This window comes from Chiloscyllium plagiosum, unplaced genomic scaffold, assembly GCF_037043375.1.
Source record: "Chiloscyllium plagiosum isolate Xiang-an unplaced genomic scaffold, Cpla_swu_hap1 HiC_scaffold_47, whole genome shotgun sequence".
Taxonomy (NCBI): Eukaryota; Metazoa; Chordata; class Chondrichthyes; order Orectolobiformes; family Hemiscylliidae; genus Chiloscyllium; species Chiloscyllium plagiosum.
In genome coordinates, this window is record NW_028270185.1 from 30,795,112 (window position 1) to 30,817,253 (window position 22,142).

At 43.0% G+C, this 22,142-nt stretch overlaps 1 protein-coding gene across 1 annotated transcript in view; it reads left to right on the forward strand.

Moving 5' to 3' along the window:
- LOC148136055 (NACHT, LRR and PYD domains-containing protein 3-like) overlaps positions 1–21,878 on the forward strand; it is a 30,665-nt gene extending 8,787 nt beyond the window's left edge. Inside the window, exons 4-8 of the mRNA XM_087983935.1 lie at positions 8,110–8,212; positions 10,271–10,328; positions 10,837–10,911; positions 15,388–15,474; positions 21,775–21,878. Of these exons, the coding sequence (XP_087840061.1) occupies positions 8,110–8,212; positions 10,271–10,328; positions 10,837–10,911; positions 15,388–15,474; positions 21,775–21,878 (427 nt within the window). The remainder of the gene's footprint in view (positions 1–8,109; positions 8,213–10,270; positions 10,329–10,836; positions 10,912–15,387; positions 15,475–21,774) is intronic.
- The last annotated feature ends 264 nt before the right edge of the window (positions 21,879–22,142 follow it).

A 22,142-nucleotide genomic window follows, 5' to 3' on the forward strand; every position in this document is an offset into this window, starting at 1 on the left:
TTTGTCTAACTGTCCAAGTCGAACAGATACCTCAAATTAATCTAGTTCAGATGGAGTTTAATTTAGATAAATGTGAGGTGCTACATTTTGGAAAGGCAAATCAGGGCATGACTTATACACTTAATGGGAAGGTCCTGGGGACTGTGCTGAACAAAGAGACCTTGAAGTGCAGGTTCATAGTTCCTTGCAAGTGGAGTCACAGGTAGATAGGATAGTGAAGAAGGCATTTGGTATGCTTTCCTTTATTAGTCAGAGGACTGAGTATAGGAGTTGGGAGGTCATTTTGAAGCTGTACATGACATTGGTTAGGCAACTTTTGGAATATTCTGTGCAATTCTGCTCTCTCTCCTAGAGGGAGGATGTTGTGAAACTTGGAAGGGTTCAGAAAAGATTTACAAAGTTGTCAGTGTTGGAGGCTTTGAGCTGTACGGAGAGGCTGAATAAACTCTGTTTTCTCTGGAGCGTCGGAGGTTGAGGGGTGACCTTATAGAGGTTTATAAAATAATGAGTCCCATGGTTAGGGTAAATAGACAAGTTCTTTCTCTAGGATGGTGGAGTCCAGAACTAGAGGGCGTAGGTTTAGGGTGAGAGGGGAAACATTGAAAAGGGACCTCAGGGGCAACCTCTTCATGCAGAGGGTGGTGCGTGTATGGAATGAGCTGCCAGAGAAATGGTGGAGGCTGGTACAATTATGATGTTTAAAAGGCATCTGGGTGGGCACAAGAATAGGAAGGAAATGGGACAAGCGCTGGCAAATGGAACTAGATTAGGTTAGGATGTGGAGCTGCCAGTGTTGGACTGGGGTATACAGAGTTAAAAATCACTCAACGCTATGTTGTAGTCCAACAGGTTTAATTGGGAGCACTAGGTTTCGGAGCACTGTTCCGGACAACACCTGATGAAGGAGCAGTGCTCCGAAAGCTAGTGCTTCCAATTAAACCTGTTGGACTATAACCTGGTGTTGAATGATTTTTGGATTAGGTTCGGATATCTGGTCAGCATGGATGAGTTGGACTGAAGGATCTGTTTCTGTGCTGTACATGTCTCTGACTTGTTATGGACCAGACCAGACCCCCTCAAAACATTTCAAGAAAGTAGCCCAGACCCTAACATTGCTCGTTGTTTTAAGAAGGTGTGAAGTGGATATTCCAGGAGAGGTGCCATTGGTCAAACCACTTCATTTTAAACAAAATCAAATTTATTTACAAGATTAGTCAATGAAATAGAAGCAAAAGAGAACCGAATGCAGAATTAGATTAGATTACAGATTAGATTACAGTGTGGAAACAGGCCCTTCGGCCCAACAAGTCCACACCGACCCGCCGAAGCGCATCCCACCCATACCCCTACATTTACCCCCTTACCTAACACTACGGGCAATTTAGCATGGCCAATTCACCTGACCTGCACATCTTTTGGATTGTGGGAGCACCCAGAGGAAACCCACGCAGACAAGGGGAAAATGTGCAAACTCCACACAGTCAGTCGCCTGAGGCCGGAATTGAACCCGGGTTTCAGGCGCTGTGAGGCAGCAGTGCTAACCACTGTGCCACCCACTAAATAACCTCACCTATCCAAAAACCAAACAGACTTTACCTGTTGTTCCCTATACTTGCAACAATCCCCATAAACACCTCGTGGCGCAAAAGGTAGCATCAAACACAGGGTCTTACTGGAGAGAGATGTCAGACAGAGAGGATCAGCACGAACCTGCTTCACGTAACTGTTTCTTGGATCAGCAGCCTCAAAACACTACCTGCCTGCTTTCAGTGAATAGCCAGACGTCCAAAAACCAAATCAAACCAGAGAAAAGCTGAGCTGGCAGAAGTGACCATTCCCCTTTCATTGCACAAATTCTTTTAAAAATTCATAAACCCATCCAGATGCCTTTTATATGCTGTAATTGTACCAGCCTCCACCACTTCCTCTGGCAGCTCACTCCAATCTCATACCATCCCTCTGTGTGAAAAAGTTGCCCCTTAGGACCCTTTTAAATCATGCCCCCTCAACTTAACCCTATGCCCCTAGTTTTGGTCTCCCCCAACCCTGGGGAAAACATCTTGTCTATTTGCCCTACCCATGCCCCTCATTGTTTTATAAACCTCAATAAGGTCACCCCTCAGCCTCCCACGCTTCAAGGGTAACAGCCCCAGCCTATTCAGCCTCTCCCTCTAGATCAAACCCTCCAACCCCAACAACATCCTTGTAAATCCTTTCTGAACCATTTCAACTTTCACAACATCCTTCCTATAGCAAGAAGCCCAGAGCTGCATGCAGCATTTCAAAAGTGGCCAAAGCAATGGCCTGCACAGCCACAACATGACGGACTAAAGCAAAGAAATACAGATAGTAGAAACCTGAAACAAAAGCCAAAATTGCTGAAGAAACTCAACGGGTCTGACAGCATCTGTGAAGAGAAAGTAAAGTTAATGTTTCGAGTCCAGTGATCCTTCTTCTTAGCTGACTCTGTTTTTCTCTCTCTGTAAACCTGCTGAGTTTCACCAGAAATTTCTGTTCTTTTTGAGAACAATATTTAACTTTTTCTTTCCAACCATTCAGTGTTTTAGCCAACAAGCACTCTCTCTGACAGGGAATTTCACAGACTCACCTCAACCTGCGTGAAGAAATTTATCCTCAGCTCAGCTCGAAATAGCCTACCCCAGATCCTTAGACATTGACCCTTGGTTCTGGACCTTGGGAACATCCTTCCTGTGTTTACCCTGACCTTTCCTGTTAGAATTTTGGTAGGTTTCTAAAAGGTGCCCCATATTATTCTAACCTACAGTGAAAATAGTCCTAACTGATCCAGTCTCTCTTCATTCATCAGTCCTGCTATCCCACGAGTCAGTCTTGAAAACCTTTGTTGTATTCCTTCTATGCATGAATGTCCTTCCTTAGATAAGGGACAAAAACTATACACATGACTTCAGGTATGGTCTCACCAAGGCACTGCATGTAGGCAACTAGACAGCCCTGCTCCTGTCGTTGAATCCTCTTCTCTCTTTTGTTTTTCTCTTTTTCTGTCTCTCTGTCTGTCTGTCTGTCTGTCTGTCTGTCTCTCTCTCTCTCTCTCTGCCTCTCTCGAACCTAGACTCTCTTTGCCTCAGCATGCTACTCTCTAAGGGGTTGTGGGGGGGAGAGAGACTGTCACACATCTTCTTCTGGAATTTGTCTTTGCAAAGGAAGTGTGGAGAAAGATGCAGTGGCCTTTGTCAAGGTTCGTCCTGAGCAGTTCCACGACACAAGACTCTGTGCTATAGAGTCTGTTCCCCGGGATGCACAACGAGACAAACATCAACTGCTCCTGGAGGACCATCACCTTGCTGAAAGACACTCTTTGCTCTGCCTTAAAGTTATTGATTGTTAGTTCCCATCTGAATCACACACACTGCTGTTCACCCTCCCTTTCCAGGAGTTAATCCAGCTGTTCTTTGACACTGAATATTCAGCAATCTCCTTCCCTGTTCTAGTGATTCAACTCCCAGAATTTTCCTCAGTCACTTCTCACTACCACCCTCTGGTGGATGCTCTTTCTCCTGCTGAGCCCCATGGCCTCCGCGATTCCCATCTCATTAAGTTGAAACAAGTTGTTATCTCTTATTGGTTCCCTTTATGCGAGTTTCAGGTCTAGTCTGGTTGACAGTGTCCTCACGAATTAACGAATTTGGTCCCTTGTGTTGCTACTGAGAATCTGATGCTCCCCAGTCGGAATCTATTCTCCGTCCTTGCCATTTGAAGCACTTCTTTGAGATGGTGTTCAAAGTGCAATCAACATTTCAGTGTGAAATGATGTAAAATCAGCAAAATAAAAATCCTTGCCCATATCTGTCTTGATACCAGTCGTTAGGAAGGAGTCATTACCATGTTAATTACGTGTGTTGTAAGCTTCAGTGCCAAAGTTGAAACCAGATATCCATCCCATTTTCATTTCATATTCATATCTGAAACATACATCTTTAACCACACATTGTATATCAGTATTTAATGTCTTCTGAAAATACCGCTGGGCCAGACCAGGTAAGATTCCCAGATTCCCTTTGGTGATGGACATGAGTGAAGCAGATGTGTATTTACAGCAATCACTGATTAGATTCTATGAAAATGGTGACTATGAAACTAACTTTCAATTCCAGATGGTTTAATTATTTGAGATAAAATTCAGCCAGTTGCTGGCATTTGTACTGTAGGTCACTGCATTACAAGTACAATGAAATTTCCCCCTCCAACTACATCCTCAATTTACATCATTCCCCAAATATCAACACCTTAGTTTCTTACAGCACTGTCTGTCTGTGCAGCAGCTCATAGATTCTCTTTCCCCCACCACTTACACCCATTTGTTACTGTGTAGCTGCTCACAGTTTGATTTCAAAATGTGTGTTTCAATTGGAAAATTATGAATGATTCTGTTATTTTAACTTTATTAATTGGTTGGTTATTAATCATTAATTTCTTTCTTAGATTATGGAGGAATCAGTTCAGTTCAGATGGAAAGAAGCAGCTCCGATCACTGAGAGAATGCAGGGCTGGTATCCGAGTATTTGTGTGATCAAAGGATCAAGAAATTGCCAACTATTTGGACTTGATATTACTGAGAGGTATAAATCTCTCACCTCCACCAAGTGAGGTGAGATATTACATTGGCTCAAGTAAAACAATTCCTGGAATTCCGAAATAGAATGGGAACGATGTGGAGTATTCAATAGAAACTTTCAGTAGCAGCTGGTGAATGTCGGTGTGTGGGTGATATTCACCGTCGAGCACAGGGAGATGGAGCTGTGATTATGAAACTTTTATAAACGAGTCCGAGAGATCGCCATCATAGAAACAGGCCTTTCGGCCAGCGAGCCTATGCTTTCCAGTTTTCACCGTTAAACTAGTCCCTTTTGCCTGTGTTTGGTCCATGTACCCCCATATCTAACCCATCCATACACCTGTCTAAATGTTTCTTAAATGATAAAATTGTACTCACTTCCACCACCTCTGGCAGCCCATTCCAGACACTCACCATCCTCAGTGTGAAGAAAACTGCCTTTCTATGCCCTTTTGTATCTCTCCCCTCTCACCTTAAACATATGCCCTCGAGTTTTAGACTCCCTTGGGGAAAAGCTGCTGGCTACCTACCTTATCTACGCCTCTCATGATTTTATAGTTCTGTATAAGGTCACCCCTGAATCTCCTAAACTCCAGGGAAAAATGTCCCATCCTATCTTATTTCTTCTTGTAGCTCAAACCTTCCAGTCCAGGTAACATCCTAGTAAATCCTTTCTGCCCTCTTTCTAGTTTAATAGTTACTTTCTATAGTAGAGCGACTAGAATTGTGTACAGTATTCCAAATGGGACCTCACTCATGCCATAGAATCATAGAGGTGTACAGCATGGAAACAGACCCTTCAGTCCAACCCGTCCATGCCGAGCAGATATCCCAACCCAATCTAGTCCCACCTGCCAGCATCCGGCCCATATCCCTTCAAACCCTTCCTATTCATATATTTATCCAAATGTCTCTTAAATGTTGCAATTGTACTATCCTCCACCACTTCCTCTGGCAGCTCATTCCATACACGTACCACCCTCTGCGTGAAATAGTTGCCCCTTAGGTCTCTTTTATATCTTTCCCCTCTCATCCTAAATCTATGACCTCTAGTTCTGGACTCCCCGACCCCAGGGAAAAGACTTTGCCTATTTACCCTATCCATGCCCCTCCTAATTTTGTAAACCTCTATAAGGTCACCCCTCAGCCTCCGACGCTCCAAGGAAAACAGCCCGAGCCTATTCAGTCTCTCCCTATAGCTCAAATCCTCCAACCCAGTCAACGTCCTTGTAAATCTTTTCTTAATCCTCTCAAGTTTCACAACATCTTTCCAATAGGAAGGAGACTAGAATTGCATGCAATATTCCAACAGTGGCCTAATCAATGTCCTGCACAGCTGCAACATGACTTCCCAACTCCTATAGTCAATACTCTGACCAATAAAGGAAAGCATACCAAACGCTGCCTTCACTATCCTATCTACCTGCGACTCCACTTTCAAGGAGCTATGAACCTGCACTCCAAGGTCTCCTGGTTCAGCAACACTCCCTGGGACCTTACCATTAAGTATATAAGTCCTGCTAAGATTTGCTTTCCCAAAATGTAGCACCTCGCATTTGTCTGAATTAAATTCAATCTGCCACTTCTCAGCCCATTAGCCCATCTGGTCCAGATCCTGTTGTAATCTGAGGTAACCCTCTTCGCTGTCCACTGCATCTTCAATTTTGGTGTCATTTGCAAGTTTACTAACTGTACCTCTTATGCTCACATCCAAATCATTAATGTAAATGACAAAAAGTAGAGAATCCTTGTGGCACTCCATTGGTCACAGGCCTCCAGTCTGAAAAACAACTCTCCTCCACCACTCTCTGTCTTCTACCTTTGAGCCAGTTCTGTATCCGAATGGCTAGTTCTTCCTGTATTCCATGAGATCTAACCTTGCTAATCAGTCTCCCATGGGGAACCTTGTCAAAGCCTTACTGAAGTCCATATAGATCACATCTACTGCTCTGTCCTCATCAATCCCCTTTGTTACTTCTTCAAAGAACTCTTGTACACCTGCAACAAGGCATTCCAACTCCTGTACTCCATGCTCTGCAATTTGTTCGATTGTACAATAAACCTGTTAGTTATTAATTATTTCTTATTATTATCTGTCTTCAGTTGTACATAAAGCTATATTCAATTTGTAATAAACATAAGGTTGTTTGTATAATAAACATATGTTCAAGTGTGTAATTATTCCCAGCGTTAGACTTTAGCGACAGTCTGTGTTTGATACTGGGTCAGAGATTGGTCAGTGCTGTAGTTGTTCCCCTATGGGAATGACAGGGTCCGCATCAACAGTGTGTGTAAAATCAGTCAGGATAAGGTCGTAGTTTGGAACCAGTGACCATCTGCACAATGTGTGCCTGTCCCACTCTCATCAAATACACTGGAGACCCCGACACTGGCAGAGATCCCGCTAACAAAACTCTGAAAGAAATCACATTTGTAAGGGAAGATTAATTAAGTAATCTCCCTCCCAGTCCCTAAAAGGCCATTTTTTGATGCTCCCACTACATTCACTGTAATTGCACTTTGACCATCTCTGGTCCCTATCTCATGTCGGGTTGCAGGGTCGGGTCAACTTGTCAGTGTCCAACGGCAATTTTGTCGATTTGTCTGTTAAATGTTTGCCTCTAACACAGATCTCCACAAGGCTCCATTCAGTCTTAGAGTTCAACAAATGGTGCATCGTCCAATGGTAAAGACTGGAAAGGACCCAGCACCTCATTGTGCACCCATGTGTTCAATTCAGGCTGCACTCAGCTAAATATTCAAATATCAGTCTCCCACACTGTTGACTATGTATTACTGTAGACAATACAAACGTGCACTCTGCTAACTGTCCACATGTCATTGTCACACACTGTAGACAGCAATCACTGTTGAAAGTTCACACTTTGCACACTACAGAGTGTCCGTATATTAGTTATCAAATATTATAGATGTTGCATTACTGTAGATATTGTATTACTGTAGACAGTACATATGTTGCACACTGTGGACTGTCCATACATCAGTTATCTCATACTGTAGACATTGTATTCCACGCCAGCACTGTAGCTGTACTGGCACACCTTTATTAGGCATGTGACAATTTTTAGAGACTGAGGTTGTCAGGATGCACAACCTTTGCAGTATACAGTGCGACCAGTCAGGTGATGGCAGCTTAGTGGAACAGGGAGGGTTGAACCAAGACTAAGTGTGGGATATCCAGTGACCAGGACCCAATCCGTGCCATCCCCACATCCACATACAAACCTCTCTCTCTGTCAGATTGACTTGTTAGAACCAGCCGAGATTGCTGCAGATCTGTTCCAGTCCCAGAGTCACAGCTTCTTGATGTTGTTCAGACTGAGCTGGAGCTGGAGGGAAAGGAATTGCTGGACCCTTCCCTCTTCCAGCAATTATTTCACACAATTCCCATGGGATCAACACAAGGTATGAATGAGACTGACATGAACCTGTAAAGTCAGCAAGTTTTACTTTTTGATTGAGGTTCTGAGGGTAAACATCAATCCTTTTCACAGACGGCCATCCAGTGATTACACAGATCTGTTATACAAGTCTGTTAATTGTACAAATGACCATGAGATTCAGCTCTTCCTTGACAACAAGCTAAGGGACACTGAGGTAATGCCAATGGTATTGCAACATTATACAATATTGGGGTGAAGATATAGCCACAACTACTCCTCTGTTTTCATTGATTTGGTTCCAGTTTCTTCCATCTGTGGGAAATTTGGCATGGTGGCTCAGTGATTAGCATCACTGCTTCACAGTGTCAGGGACCTGGGTTCAATTCCACCCCCTGTCTGTGTAGAGTTTGCATGTTCTCCCTGTGTCCATATGGGTTTCCTCCTCCAGTCCAAAGGTTTAGAGGTTAGGTGGATTCACTGTGTCCAGGGGTGTACAATGCTAGGTGAATTGACCATGGTAAATTGGGGTTACAGTGTTAAGGTGATGCACTGAGTTTAGGTGGGATGCTGTTTGAAGGGTTAGGACAGACCCAATGGTCCATCTTCTGCATTGTAGGGATTCTATGATTTAGACAGATTGGGCAAAGAGAATGAATGAGCAATTGACTTCTGAAACAGGCTGCATAAGGATAATAACAGAGCACAATTTCACACAGAATTACCACCATCTGAAATAGTTTAAGAGAAAAGAAAAAAAAATAGGAAATTCAGTCTCCTCATTTCAGGGACTGATTCTGAGCTGGCTACCCACAGCCAGTGTACTGTGCACATGTAGATAAAAGGTGACCTGATAATGGGATACCAGCTCTGTGCAGAATCACAATTATTGTACCATCTACAACACTACCTGCATCCCCCTACACACCTCATTCATCCACCCACAAAATCAGCCACTAGAAATATGCAAATGTCAAGTTAAGATATTAATAAATCTTCCATGCTTTGGAAACACTAGGATCTGTATTTGGTCACTCTATGCTGTTCTATTTGTTCATTACAATGCTGATTTATGTAAAAGAACACTTCACTGCTTTCTTGATCTGGTGCCTGAATTTGGACTATGTTGCCCCACAAATAAATGCATTTGTGCAACCACTTCAATTCATCAAAATAACTCCGACTTGTTCAAATACGTGTAAAGAATGATTTCATTCGATGGGATCAGTTCGAGGAATAGTATTGCAAATGAAATTTATCACATATGTGGATCACAAAATAACAAAGCTGCCAGAAATGGTAGAGAGTAAAATTATAGACCTCCTTCTGCTCTCCATCTCTGGATCACTGTGATTCTCTTCTTTGTTCTGACCCCTCAGTCCCTTACGGACTCGACTGGCTACTATAATGTGTCTGACTGTCAGAGCGTTGAGCAGCAGAATTAGATCAAATGGCAACAATGGATTAAGAACTGTAAGGAACCATTTAAATCCCACCCAGCTGGGATTCACTATAATAGATTGGCTTTGAAATACAAAACCACGGTAGGTTGTTGTTAGAACTACAACAGCATTTCTTTTGTGCAATATTTAGTTTTTCATTTTCTGAAAGCAAATAGTGACAAAACGATCAAAGCTGAAAGTGACAATGAACCAAACAGAGCAAGAAGTGGCTGTTATTGACAGGACATAGTTTATGCTTCACACAGGAGTTTTATCCAAGAAAGATAAAGGTATGACCTCAGTGATAACAACCATCAGATCAGATGCTGCCATGGCCATCAGGTAGCAAGAGGTGCAGGAAGACAGGCTACACTTTTCAGAGACAAAATATTAAGTGCCACTAAATTAACTTGCTAGGAAGAGAAAAGAAAATAGACTAAAATAGTTTGAAGCAAACATACTGTCCAAGTCCAGGTTATCATATCTGTATTTTGATACAAAAAGACATGGACTTTGAATTAAGCAAATGGTTAAACATCACAACTGTGATCTCATTTAATCTCAGACATGCCTATTCCAAGGTTTAATACACAGAGAGTTTATGGGATAAACTTTAGTCCACTTCCTGAAAGTTGATTGACATCTTTGTAAGTTTCAATAAGATTTTTGAACCTTGATTTAACTGACTTTGCAGTTTGAGCATTTCCCAGCCTGGTGTGGGAATTCAGGAAGCTAAAAGGAGGTAAACCCAGAATCAGTGAAAATGTAGGCACACTTCTTATCAGGCTGGACAAATGGAAATGGTTTTCTTTGACTTAGCTCACCTATTTTAGAGTCACGAGAAGCTAAAGCTGCACAATGTTGAAGATCGGATCCCATTCCGGTTGTATCGTCAGATCGTACTGGAATTTTAGACATTCCTAATTTTAGACATTACCTGGACCAGAATTCCACTCCAGATTCCATCATGTTACCCCATTTCCCATCACACCTCTGGATGATGAGTTGAGTGGCCTCTTGCAGATGAGTAACAGATGGTCCAAATACGAGGATGAAGCCCTGTATGGAAGAGTTGTCTTCTGACCAAAGTTTAAACACGTTGCCAAAGAACCATATCATGAGCAGTGACCTCAGTCACCAAAGTGGACCAAATGCAGCTGGACCTCAGTTTGCTCTGGATTCCCCGTTTGGGTAGGGGTGGGAGCAGGAGAGCAAGATGAGCTGGGACGATGAAGCAAATAGAAACAAAGCCAAAGCTTTTGGAACAGATTCAATTCTGTAGAAGGGTCACCAGGCTCAAACGTTGACTTTGCTTTCTCTCCACAGATGCTGCCAGACCTGCAGAGTTTCTCCAGCAATTTCTGTTTCTGATTTGATAATATCAATTTTTCTTTTGCAGGCATCGCTGGTTTAGATATCACTGTACTAAACAGTCATGCCAACTACAATCAGAACCTCACTTGTATCCGAGGCAGTAAATCAAAACTCCAGAGTTAATTGAGACCAACCGACCAGTTTGAAAATATATGATAAAAAGTGACCTGGTATCTGCAGAAAGACGGTCAGCAGTATCAGTCCCACAGTAAAACCAGCATATTTACACAGTTTCTGTACAAACCCACTTACCCGGAATACCAATGATGGCCAAGATCATGTCATATATTTTGTTGACATTGCGAATAATTCCGTGTATTTTCTGATTGCATTACTCTGCCTCGAACAACCCGACTGAATTAAACTTGGAGTCAATGAAGCCAATTATCTATATTCTCTGGGAATCTCCACAGGGACATTCAGATTGCAGCATTTTCAAAGATTTTGTGTACAGTTTGGGTAAACAAATTCTGGCAGCTATCCACGTCAGAACACTGATGAGGTAGAATATGATGATACTGAATTGTTAAATAATACAATTGGATAATTTATGTGAATCAATGATTTTTTTTGTTGCAAAAGTATGCAGCATTTTATGAAATAATATGTGCAATACACTCCATTAAAATCCATTTCAAATCATACAGAACAGAAAAGGCAAAGTGACCATAGTCCTGATCTCTCATTAGACAGAGGTCACTGATGGTGGTTTAACCTGAAGATCACGACATCTCAGACAAAGGGAAAGGTTGAGTAGGAGAGTCCTTCTTGGTAACCTCAGCCAAGGTGCCATTTGAACTTCTGCTGTTAGTATTACAAGTCAGCTGCCCTGCCAACTGACCTAAACCAATGGCTCATAGTGTTCAGGGCTATGCAAGTTAGGTGCATTAGGCTGGGGTAAATGTAGAGTAGTAAGGTAGGGGAATGGGTTACTCTTCAGAGGCTCAGTATGGACTTGTTGGGCCGAAGGGTCTGTTTCCACATTGTAGGGATTCTGGAAAAAAAAGGCATTTGTGATTGTTGGCCCTTATTTCAAGGAGGTTGGAGTATAAAAGTAGGGAAGTCTTCCTGTAACTGTACAAGGTGCTGGTGAGACTACATCTGGAGCACTGTGAACAGTTTCAGTCCCTTTATTTAAGGAAAGGCATCATTCCATTGCAGGCAGTTCAGTGAAGATTCGCTCGGATGGTCCCAAGAATGGATGGATTGTCTTATGAACAAACATTAAACAGTTTGGGACTGTACTCACTGGGATTCAGAAGAATGAGCCGTGATCTCATTGAAACATAGGCTTTGACAGGGAAAATGCAGGGAGGATGTTTCCTCTCATGGGAGGCTTGGCCAGTTCACCGAACCTGCACATCTTTGGATGTGGGAGGAAACTGGAGCATCCTGAAGAAACCCACACAGACACAAGGAGAACGTGCAAACTCCACACAAACAGTTACCAGTTTGTTGATGGTGTTTGGAGGTGGCAGAAATGGGGCTTATGCAGTGTAGAGATACCTAACTCAATTCTGGTTTTCTACCATTGACCAGTCCCTTTCCACTTACATCTATAATTTCTCTGATACTTTACGTCAGTTTCAGAATTTTCAGTTTGCAGGCTCTAGCCACCTCCCCTTTATTGTGGACAAGCAATCCTTTCCCCATCCATCCCCATCAGGGTGGTCTCGGGGCTCTCTGCTTCTTCCTGGAAAAATAGCCTGATGGGCCCTACCCACCACCACCCTCCTCCACCTGGCTGAGCTTATCCTCACCTGAACAGCTTCTCTTAATGGCACTCACCTTCTTCAGGTCAGAGAGGTGGCCATGGATACCCACATAGAGCCCAGTTATGTTGTCTCTTTGTGGGGTATGTGGACAAAGGAAGAAAAGCAGAACTGAGTTAGGTCTCTCTACACTCCATAAGCCCCATTTCTGCCACCTCCAAATGTCATCAACAAATATGTCCTCCCATCTCCTCTCCTCCCGTGTCAGCCTTCTGCAAGGACCATTCTCTCTGGGAGACTCTGATGCACTCCTCCTTCATTCTGCAACCCCAGAAGGTGGAATATCTGCCTATTTACTTCCTCCATCATCAATATCTCAGTGGCTAAACACACCTTCTAGATGAAGTCATGCTTAATCTGTACTTCACTCGATTTAGTTTACTGCAATCCCTGCTCAAAATGTGGTCTCTACTACACTGGGGAAACAGCATAGACTGGGTGACTGCTTTGCAGAACATCCATGTTCTGTGTGTAAAAAAATGTCCCTGAGCTTCCAGTTGCTTGAAACTTCAGCATCCCATCTTGCTCTCTGGCCTACATCACTGTGTCAGGCTTGCTGCATTGTTCCAGAACAGTGCCTCATTTTCTATTTGAGAGCTCTAGAGCCTTCTAGACTCTGAGTTCAACAATTTTAGAACTTAAAACACCTCCCATTCCTTGCCCCAACCCCAAGCCTTGCACTTGCATGGCCTGCTATTACATACAACCCATTATTAGCCATTAATTTATCCCCCTAATAGCTATTTGATTTCCCAGGCTACTCCACTTCTCTGTTTATCTCTCTCTCTGGGCTCTATCTCCACTTTACTCCTTCCCTCCCCCACCCCCAACCCACTATCTTCTGCATAAAAAAACAACGCTTTCCTAGTGACTAGCAGCTCTGTGGAAGAGTCATTGGACCCAAAACGTTAAATCTTGACTTCTCTCCACAGCCACTGCCAGACTTGTTAAAGTCTTCCAGCAAATTCTGTTTTTGTTGGTGATATTAGATTAGATTACTTACAGTGTGGAAACGGACCCTTCGGCCCAACAAGTCCACACCGACACACCAAAGCGCAACCCACCCGGACCCATTCCCCCCCCCATTTCACCTAACACTACGGGCAATTTAACATGGCCAATTCACCTAACCTGCACATTTTGGACTGTGGGAGGAAACCGAGGCACCCGGATGAAACTCACGCAGACACGGGGAGAATGTGCAAACTCCACACAGAGAGTCACCTGAGGCAGGAATTGAACCTGGGTCTCTGGCGCTGTGAGGCAACAGTACTAACCACTGTGCCACCCAGACTTGCTAAAGTCTTCCAGCAAATTCTATTTTTGTTGGTGATATGCTGTGATTTGTTTAATTAAATGCTGATCGGAAGCTGCTGCTGTTCCAGACCAATCATGTGATGCTGAGTGACCGAGGGGCATCGCGATTTGCTGAAACACTGGGGTTTCCCAAAGTCCCAATGGAGGCTTTGATTACAGAACGTTTAGGGGATTGATGGCAGTGAAACCTCCAAGCAGCTTCCACCCCAGTGGATTCGCAAATGGAAGTGTATTTAATTCTATCTTATCTTGTTCATTAAACTATACCTTGTACAGAATCCTGTACAATGATTTTTATTGACCTCGGTATCATTATGGTTATGGGGTTTTAGTGTGGGCTTATTTAATATAATTAGCATTTCTTACAATATGGTACTAGTGTGAATCAAGTTGCCTGTTACCTTCCCTGTTTTACTATAGTGTTAGATGTGGAGCTGCAGTTGAGCATGATTTTCTGAATTCCCATATCTGCAGAATCTGAGCCAAAATGTAGAAAGAAGCACGAGCCTGGGTTATGGCCAGAGCTACTTTTACACTTGGATGTTATTCATTCACCCTCCATTTGCCTAAAATAGTCACATTCGCAATAGTGTTTATCACATTGGACGAGAGCACCGGGCATGTGATATCAGAGTTAATCACTTATACTTGCAGTAACCAGCAGTTTCCTTCTGCTATGTTAAAGTTTTAGATGAAAGTGAGGACTGCAGATGCTGGAGATCAGAGTCAAGCTTAGAGTGGTGCTGGAAAAGCACAGCAGGTCAGGCAGCATCCGAAGAGCAGGAAAAATCGATGTTTCGGGTAGGAGCCCTTCATCAGGAATGAGGCTGGGAGCCTCCAAGGTGGAGAGATAAATGGGAGGGGTGTGGGGATGGGGAGAAGGCAGCTAAGTGTACAATAGGTCAGAGAGGAGGGTGGAGTGGATAGGCGGGAAGGAAGATTGGCAGGTGGGACAGATCATGAGGAAGGTGCTGAGCTGGAAGGTTGGAACTGGGGTAAGTTGGGGGGAGGGGAAATAAGGAAATGGTGAAGCCCACATTGACACCCGGGGATTGAAGTGTTCCGAGACGGAAGATGAGGCATTCTTCCTCCAGGCTTGGGGGGTGAGGGAGTGGCAGTGGGGGAGGCCCAGGACCTGCATGACCTTGTCAAAGTAGGAGGGGGAGTTCAATTTCTGCCGTCACTCATAAAAGATTTTATCTTTGTGACTAAGGCTGTGCAGAAACGTGAGCATAACTTCAGTACACCATGCACTAACTTCATGTCCTGATGTTTGACTATCTGCGAACAATATTATGTCATTATTGGAGCATTAACACTTGCTTCAGTTCAAGTGGACAAGTAGAGGTCATTTTAACCTAGTTGCTGTGCTTAATTGGTTAAAGTAGTTTAATACTGAAGGGCTGTGCACTGATACTTTAATTTTGATTTCCAATTTCTTAAGCTTCGTTTTTAGCTAACATAGTGACCATGTGCTATTGCATTAGACAGTTTTGGGAATGTGGCCTGTGCCACCTCCACTGGAGGCCTAACCAACACCTTGGTTGGCCGGATTGGTGATAGCCCCTGCAGAGGTAAGCAATTCCTCTTGTTGCTTGCATGGTATTCCTAACTTATCTGCTTTTACACGCTCTATCCATGCAGTCACAGAGCAAGAGAAACCAACTTCCATTCACTGAGGGTGGAGCAAAAGGGAAGTTGGAGGGCTTGAGGGAGACTGGGAGGAGATGTGGAGGTCAAGGAACTACAGGAAGCAGGGGAAATGGAAGGATTGGTGAATGGGGGGAGAATAGGGAACGGGGCTGAATTCTGCCTGGGGAAAAGGTAAATGGAGGTGGAGAAGAGGGACACTTGGAGGGAAGTCCCATGTGGAACCAAACCACCTTTGATCAACTATCATTCCTCCATCAAATACATCCACTGGCCATTCATCCTGCTGTCAGTGGAGCCTGTTACTTTTTCTATAAATAGCTTCTATCAAATCTTCCCTTCACCTACTCTGCTGTAAGAAGAATATTCCTAGCTTCTCTTGGTTCCAACTATTCTTGCTATCATCCTTTATCCTAAATACCATTTCAGTGAATCCCCTTTTTGTGTGTTGCCATTCGTCCTATATTATGTTGCCCAGTGTTGAGCAGAGTTCTCTGACTGGGACTTAACTAATGATTTTTCAAAATCGGGAGAAAATCTTTTGCTTTATTGCAATCTTTGCATCTATTTGCTCCTTCATAATGTCAGAGGCGAGAATATTTACTGATGACCGTACAATGTTAAGCACCATGTGCAGCTCCTGTCCTTACTGTATCCTGCAGCCACTTGTCAAGCTGTTGCTTCCAATTCTGGAATCTCCATCATTGAAAAAGACAAAGTTGACAGGTGCATTCACATTCGTGTCCTACCTTAATTTGGAACTAGATTGGTATTCCTGCATTGTCACTGAATCAAAGTCATGGAAGTCCCTGCCTAATATCCCTGCAATACAGATGCATCTTCACCAGATAGTCCAGTTATTCAAGTTGGCAACTCACCAGCACTGTCTCAATGGAAGTGAATGACAAGCCTTGCTAGTGTTGGCCCTGTTGCTAAACAACAAGATTGTTGTTAAGTTAAAAATAAGATTGCTGGAAAATAATGTATCCATAACCTCTCAACACAAATGGAGCTCCATTTCAGGTGCATTGTTTGTAGATATGTTCTATGTTCAAAGTTATTGCACAGCTCTGGAGCAGGTGGGATTTGATCCCAGGCCTCCTTGACAAGACACACGGATTTTACCATAAGAGACCTTCAAATTATGGATTTATGAGGAAAAATTTTGGATTGATTGTCTAATCTATGTTATAACCCGGTCTGTAGATGCACTATTTAGTTCCTGTAGAGGGAAATAAACATTTTGCTTTGGGAGCAGAGCATGATAATTGGAGCTGTTCTGGGAATGTCCTTAAAACAGGTAAACATCTTACAACTCCGAAAACGTTTCATAAGACGCAACAGGTTTTAAAACTAAATTGGTTGGTCAGCTTGTCTGAAACATCCTACAAAAGCAATAAAAATCATACTAAATATGAAACCTTTCTGCCTTCTCCCCATGCTCAGTAATTGGACTGCATTTTGCAGCGGAGGATGATGTAAAAATGCTGAAAATGTGTTGCTGGAAAAGCGCAGCATCCAAGGAGCAGGAGAATCGACGTTTCAGGCATGAGCCCTTCTTCATTCCACTGACTGCCTGATTTTACAATATCATCTCAAAGGTCTCTTCTGTTTTGAGCAATTGACTATGCAGTGATTGGGAAAAAAAAGATGATGTTTTGCAGTGCCCTTCCTGAATGACTTCTGGATTCTCACCAGAAGGAAAATTCATTTTGAGTATATTCCGTCTTCATTTAGATCTCCATCTAACCTGCATCTTTATGTCCAAGGCCTTTCCAAATGCTTGTTTCTTTTCAAAAAATTTGAGCAAAGAGAGTTTTAACTACTTCAAGTTAAAGTAACAGTGGTGCAATATAGTTCGTATTTTGAAATATTTCCATTGGAAACTTTGACGAAAGAAAGAGTAACAGGGATTTTAAAGCTTGGCTTTTTTTTAAAAAACTAAAGACAATTCTTTGAGAAATCTAATCTTATCTAAAAATAAAGTGACAAAGCTGATTGATGAGGGAAGGGCTGTAGATGTCATACTCATGGACTTCAGTAAGGCATTTGATAAGTTTCGAGCTGAAAATATGTTGCTGGAAAAGCGCAGGTCAGGCAGCATCCAAGGAGCAGGAGAATCGACGTTTCGGGCATAAGCCCTTCTTCAGGAATCTTCGGGCTCATGCCCGAAACGTTGATTCTCCCACTCTTTGGATGCTGCCTGACTGGCTGCGCTTTTCCAGCAACACATTTTCAGCTCTGATCTCCAGCATCTGCAGTCCTCACTTTTTCCCATTTGATAAGGTTCCCCATGGTAGGCTGATGGAGAAAGTGAAGTTGCTGGGGGGCTCCAGGGTGTATTAGCTAGATGGATGGAGCTGGCTGGGCAACAGGACACAGAGAGTAGCAATGAAGGGAGTTCCTCAAAATGGAGAATTGTGACCAGTGGTGTTCCACAGGGATCCGTGTTGAGACCACTGTTGTTTATCATATACATCAATGATCTGGAGTGATGTACAGGTGGTCTGATTTGCAGATGACACTGACATTGGTGGGTTAGCAAATGATGAAGGGGACTGTCAGAGAATGCAGCAGAATATAAATAGATTGGAGAGTTGGGCAGAGAAATGGCAGATGTAGTTCAATCCGGGCAAATGTGAGATGATGCATTTTGGAAGATCCAATTCGAGAGCGAACTACACGGTAAATGGAAATGCCCTTGGGAAAATTGACATACAGAGTGTTCAGGCCCTGAAGGTGGCAATGCAGGTCCACCGAGTGATCAAGAAGGCGTACGGCATGCTTTCCTTCATCGGACGGTGTTGAAGAAAATCTCAGATGCAGACCTTGAATTGACCAAGCTTATTACATCTCATAATATGTCATGGGTTGCAGCCAGTCCATAAAACAAATGGATCGCGACTGCATCGAAAAGCTCCAGTTCAGTAGTGATTTATAAATGGCCCAACGACAATTTGCTTAACTAGACTCAGTACCACAATTAGCCACTAGATGGCCGACTTACACTTGCATGCAGCAGAGTTGTGACCTTGCCAAGAGTGGGTATTAATGGTGCATTGTTCTCAGGACTTGGGTCAATACTCTGTCGCTAATCAGCATTTGAATACAGTCTCCAGATAAGGCAGTTCATGAGTCATGCGAGAAAGCATACTATCTCATAGGTGAGGCAAGTCTATTTCTAGATGGAAGATAAAGTTAAAAATCAGACAACACCAGGTTATAGTCGAACAGGTTTATTTGGAAGCACTAGCTTTTGGAGTGCTGCGCCTTCATCAGGTGGTTGTGGAGTATCAGATTATAAGATACAGATCTTTTTCAATATATCATTTCAGTTACATCGCACTGTAAACTTTTGCTATAAATTCTGTGTCTTACGATCTTATATTCCATGACCATCGAAAGCGCTGCGAAGGCTAGTGCTTCTAAATAAACCTGTTGGACTATAACCTGGTGTTGTGTGATTTTTAACTTTGAACCGAATGCAATACTCTAAGTATGCTTAACCAACATAATATAAAGCTGCAACATGACATCCTGACTCTTGGACTCAATGTCCTGACCAATACTGGAAGTACGACACACACCTTCTTAACACCCTATCTACATGCGTGGCCACTTTCAGGGAGCTACAAACTTGAACCCTAATATCCCACTATACATCGATATGTTCAGGGTTCTGCCCTTAACTGTATACTTTTCCTTAACATTTGATCTCTTAAAGAGTAGCACCTCATACTTAGACAGATTAAACGCCATCTACCATTTCTCCACCCATATCTGCAACTGATCTATATGCCGCTGCGTCCTCTCACAATCTTCTACAATATCCACAACTCTACTGATCTTTGCATCATCTACAAACTTACTAACCCACCCATCGACAACTCCATCCAAGTCATTTATATCTGTTAAAAAGCAGAGGTCCCAGTATGATTCCCTGCGGAACACCACTAGTCACCATTCTCCAGCCAGAAAAACACCCTTCCACAACTACTCTCTGCCTTCTATAGGCAAACCAATTCTGAATCCGTGCGGCCAAGTTACTGTGGATCCCATGCATTATACTCTTCTGGATGAGCCTACCAGGAGGGACCTTGTCAAAAGCCTTACTAAAATCCATGGAGACAATATCCACCGGCTCCACCCTCATCGATCACCTCCTCAAAAAATTCAACCAAGTTAGTACGACACAACCTGCCCTACACAAAGCCATGCTCACTGGCCCTAATTAGGCAGTGCTTTTCCAAATGTGCTTAAATCCGATCCTGGAGAATTCTGTCAATAGCTTCCCAACGACTGACAAAAGACTCACCAGTTTATAATTTCCTGGATTATCCCTAATTGCAGTCTTGAACAGAGGAACAACATTAGCTACTTGCCAGTCCTCCGATACCTCTCCAGTGGCTAGTGAAGATACAAATGTCTTGGTCAAAGTCCCAGTAATCTCCTCTCTTGCCTCACTCAAAAACCTGGCTTAGGTAGCATCAAGCCCTTGCGACTTATCAACCTTAATGCTCTTCAAAAAACCCAATACCACTACTTTCTTGATCTCAAAATGCCCTTGCATCTTAGCTTGATCCACACTAATCTCACTATCCTCTAAATCCTTCTTCTGGGTCAATACTGACACAAAGTACTCATTTAGGATTTTGCAAGCCTCCAAGCACAAGTTCCTCCTTTATTCTCAAATGGTCCTACCTTCTCCCTCATTATCCTCTTGTTTTTATTTTTAATGTATGCCTAGAATACCTTGGAATTCTCTTTAAACCTATTTGTCAATTTCATGGTCCTTTCTTGCTCTACTAATTCCCTACTTGAATTCTTTCCTGCTTTCTTTATATTCTTTACAGTCCTTGTCCAATTTTAGCTTCCTAAACCTTCCATTTGTTTTTTTTTCTTTTTGAGTTAATTCACAACCTCCTTCTTTATCCAAGGTTCCCTTACCTTGCTATCCTTATCCTTTCTCCTTACTGGAACATGCCGGTCCCAATATTGACCCGTTGGGAACTCCACTCCAAATCTTCCTCCAGCCAGAAAAATATCCACTGAGCATTGACTATCTCTTTCCTATCACTCAGTTAATGTTGTATCCATGTTGCCCGTGCCTCTTGGACCATGACTTATAATCTTCCACACAATTTGTTGTATGCTATCTTCTGGAAATCCATGTTAATCACATCAGTAACATTGCCCTCATTGACCCTTTCTGTTAAGTCATCAGAAAACTTCAGCAAGATAGTTTTACACAATTTCCCCTTGACATTTTTTAACCAACCCACCTTTTTTGATGTGTGAGAAACAGAGCTTACAATATAATAAATTTCAGTCTGAGTCAAATTCTGAAGCAGCGAATTTTATTGAAACATTCTTGCAAGAAGGGGTGACTAGCAAGTAGCCACCCCGATCCAAAAATTACTCCACAATTTATACAGTTTAATTCTCAGTCCTTCCCCATTTACCTCATTGGCCTTCAAACCTATCAATATTCCTTATTGTGTTCCTGCCCTGCCCAGCTGTGCTCTGTGTTTACTTCTCCCCTACTCCAAGCCGGGTGACCCTCCCCCCTATCAGTGACTTGGCTTGCCTCAATGCTGACATGAGGGAAGTTTTCTGAGCTTAGAATATCTTGATGTTCTTTTTCAACTTATCTATTTGTCTGTAACCTCTTCCAATGTTTGCAGGCACGTTCCATTCTTGTATGCACATTTTAGCTTACTCAGCTCTTTGCTGAAACCATTATACACTGGTGTAGGTTAGTTCATTCACCTTGCATAAGCAATTAAGCTTGCAGAAGGAACACTACTTTACCAATATCCCACACACGTGATTGCCAGTTTTATCACAACAGTTGTTTCCAGAAGCTCTCCCAACACCAGTGTTGAACTGACAAGGCTGTCAATTCCAGGATTAATTTACAAATCTTCACAGAACAAGGTCATAATGTTGATAACCCTCCAGTCTCCTGACACCTCCTCTCAGTCCAGAGGAGACTGTAATGTTGTGGCCAGTGCCCCTCTCACTTCAATCAGAATCCTTGGATGTATCTCATCCTGATCTGGTGTCCTGTTAACCCCGAGCGCCAACATCATTTGGACAGGTAATTGGATAGAAAAACTTTCCTCCTCAGTGTATCCGCACATTAACAGTTTACTGATTAGTATCATAGCTGTTTTCTCACCTTCACTGGAAAGACTTAAAAATAAACTCTTATTTCTCTCCAGCGCGAGGCCCCAGTCCGCGGGCTCGCGCAGAGTCGGTTAAACGGCCGCGCCTCGAGACCCCGCGTGAGCCCTCAGGGCGGACCTTTACTCTCATCCAGCTCTGATTGATCAGAACATCTGTCAATCTCGTGCTTATAGCCAATAGAAGTGCGGTCCCGCGTTGGGAACGTCATCTGGAAGTGAATGTGGATGAAAAGAGAAATCGCTGGAGAAACTCGGCAGGTTTGGCAGCTTCTGTGGAGTTAAAACAAAGGTAACGTTTCAGATTCAGTGGCCCTTCATCAGTCCTGAAAGTAGCTCGGAAAAAAGTGCAGTTAGTGGCTCTCACTCCTGCAATAGGTGAAGATGGAGCTCAGAAAGAGAAAGAG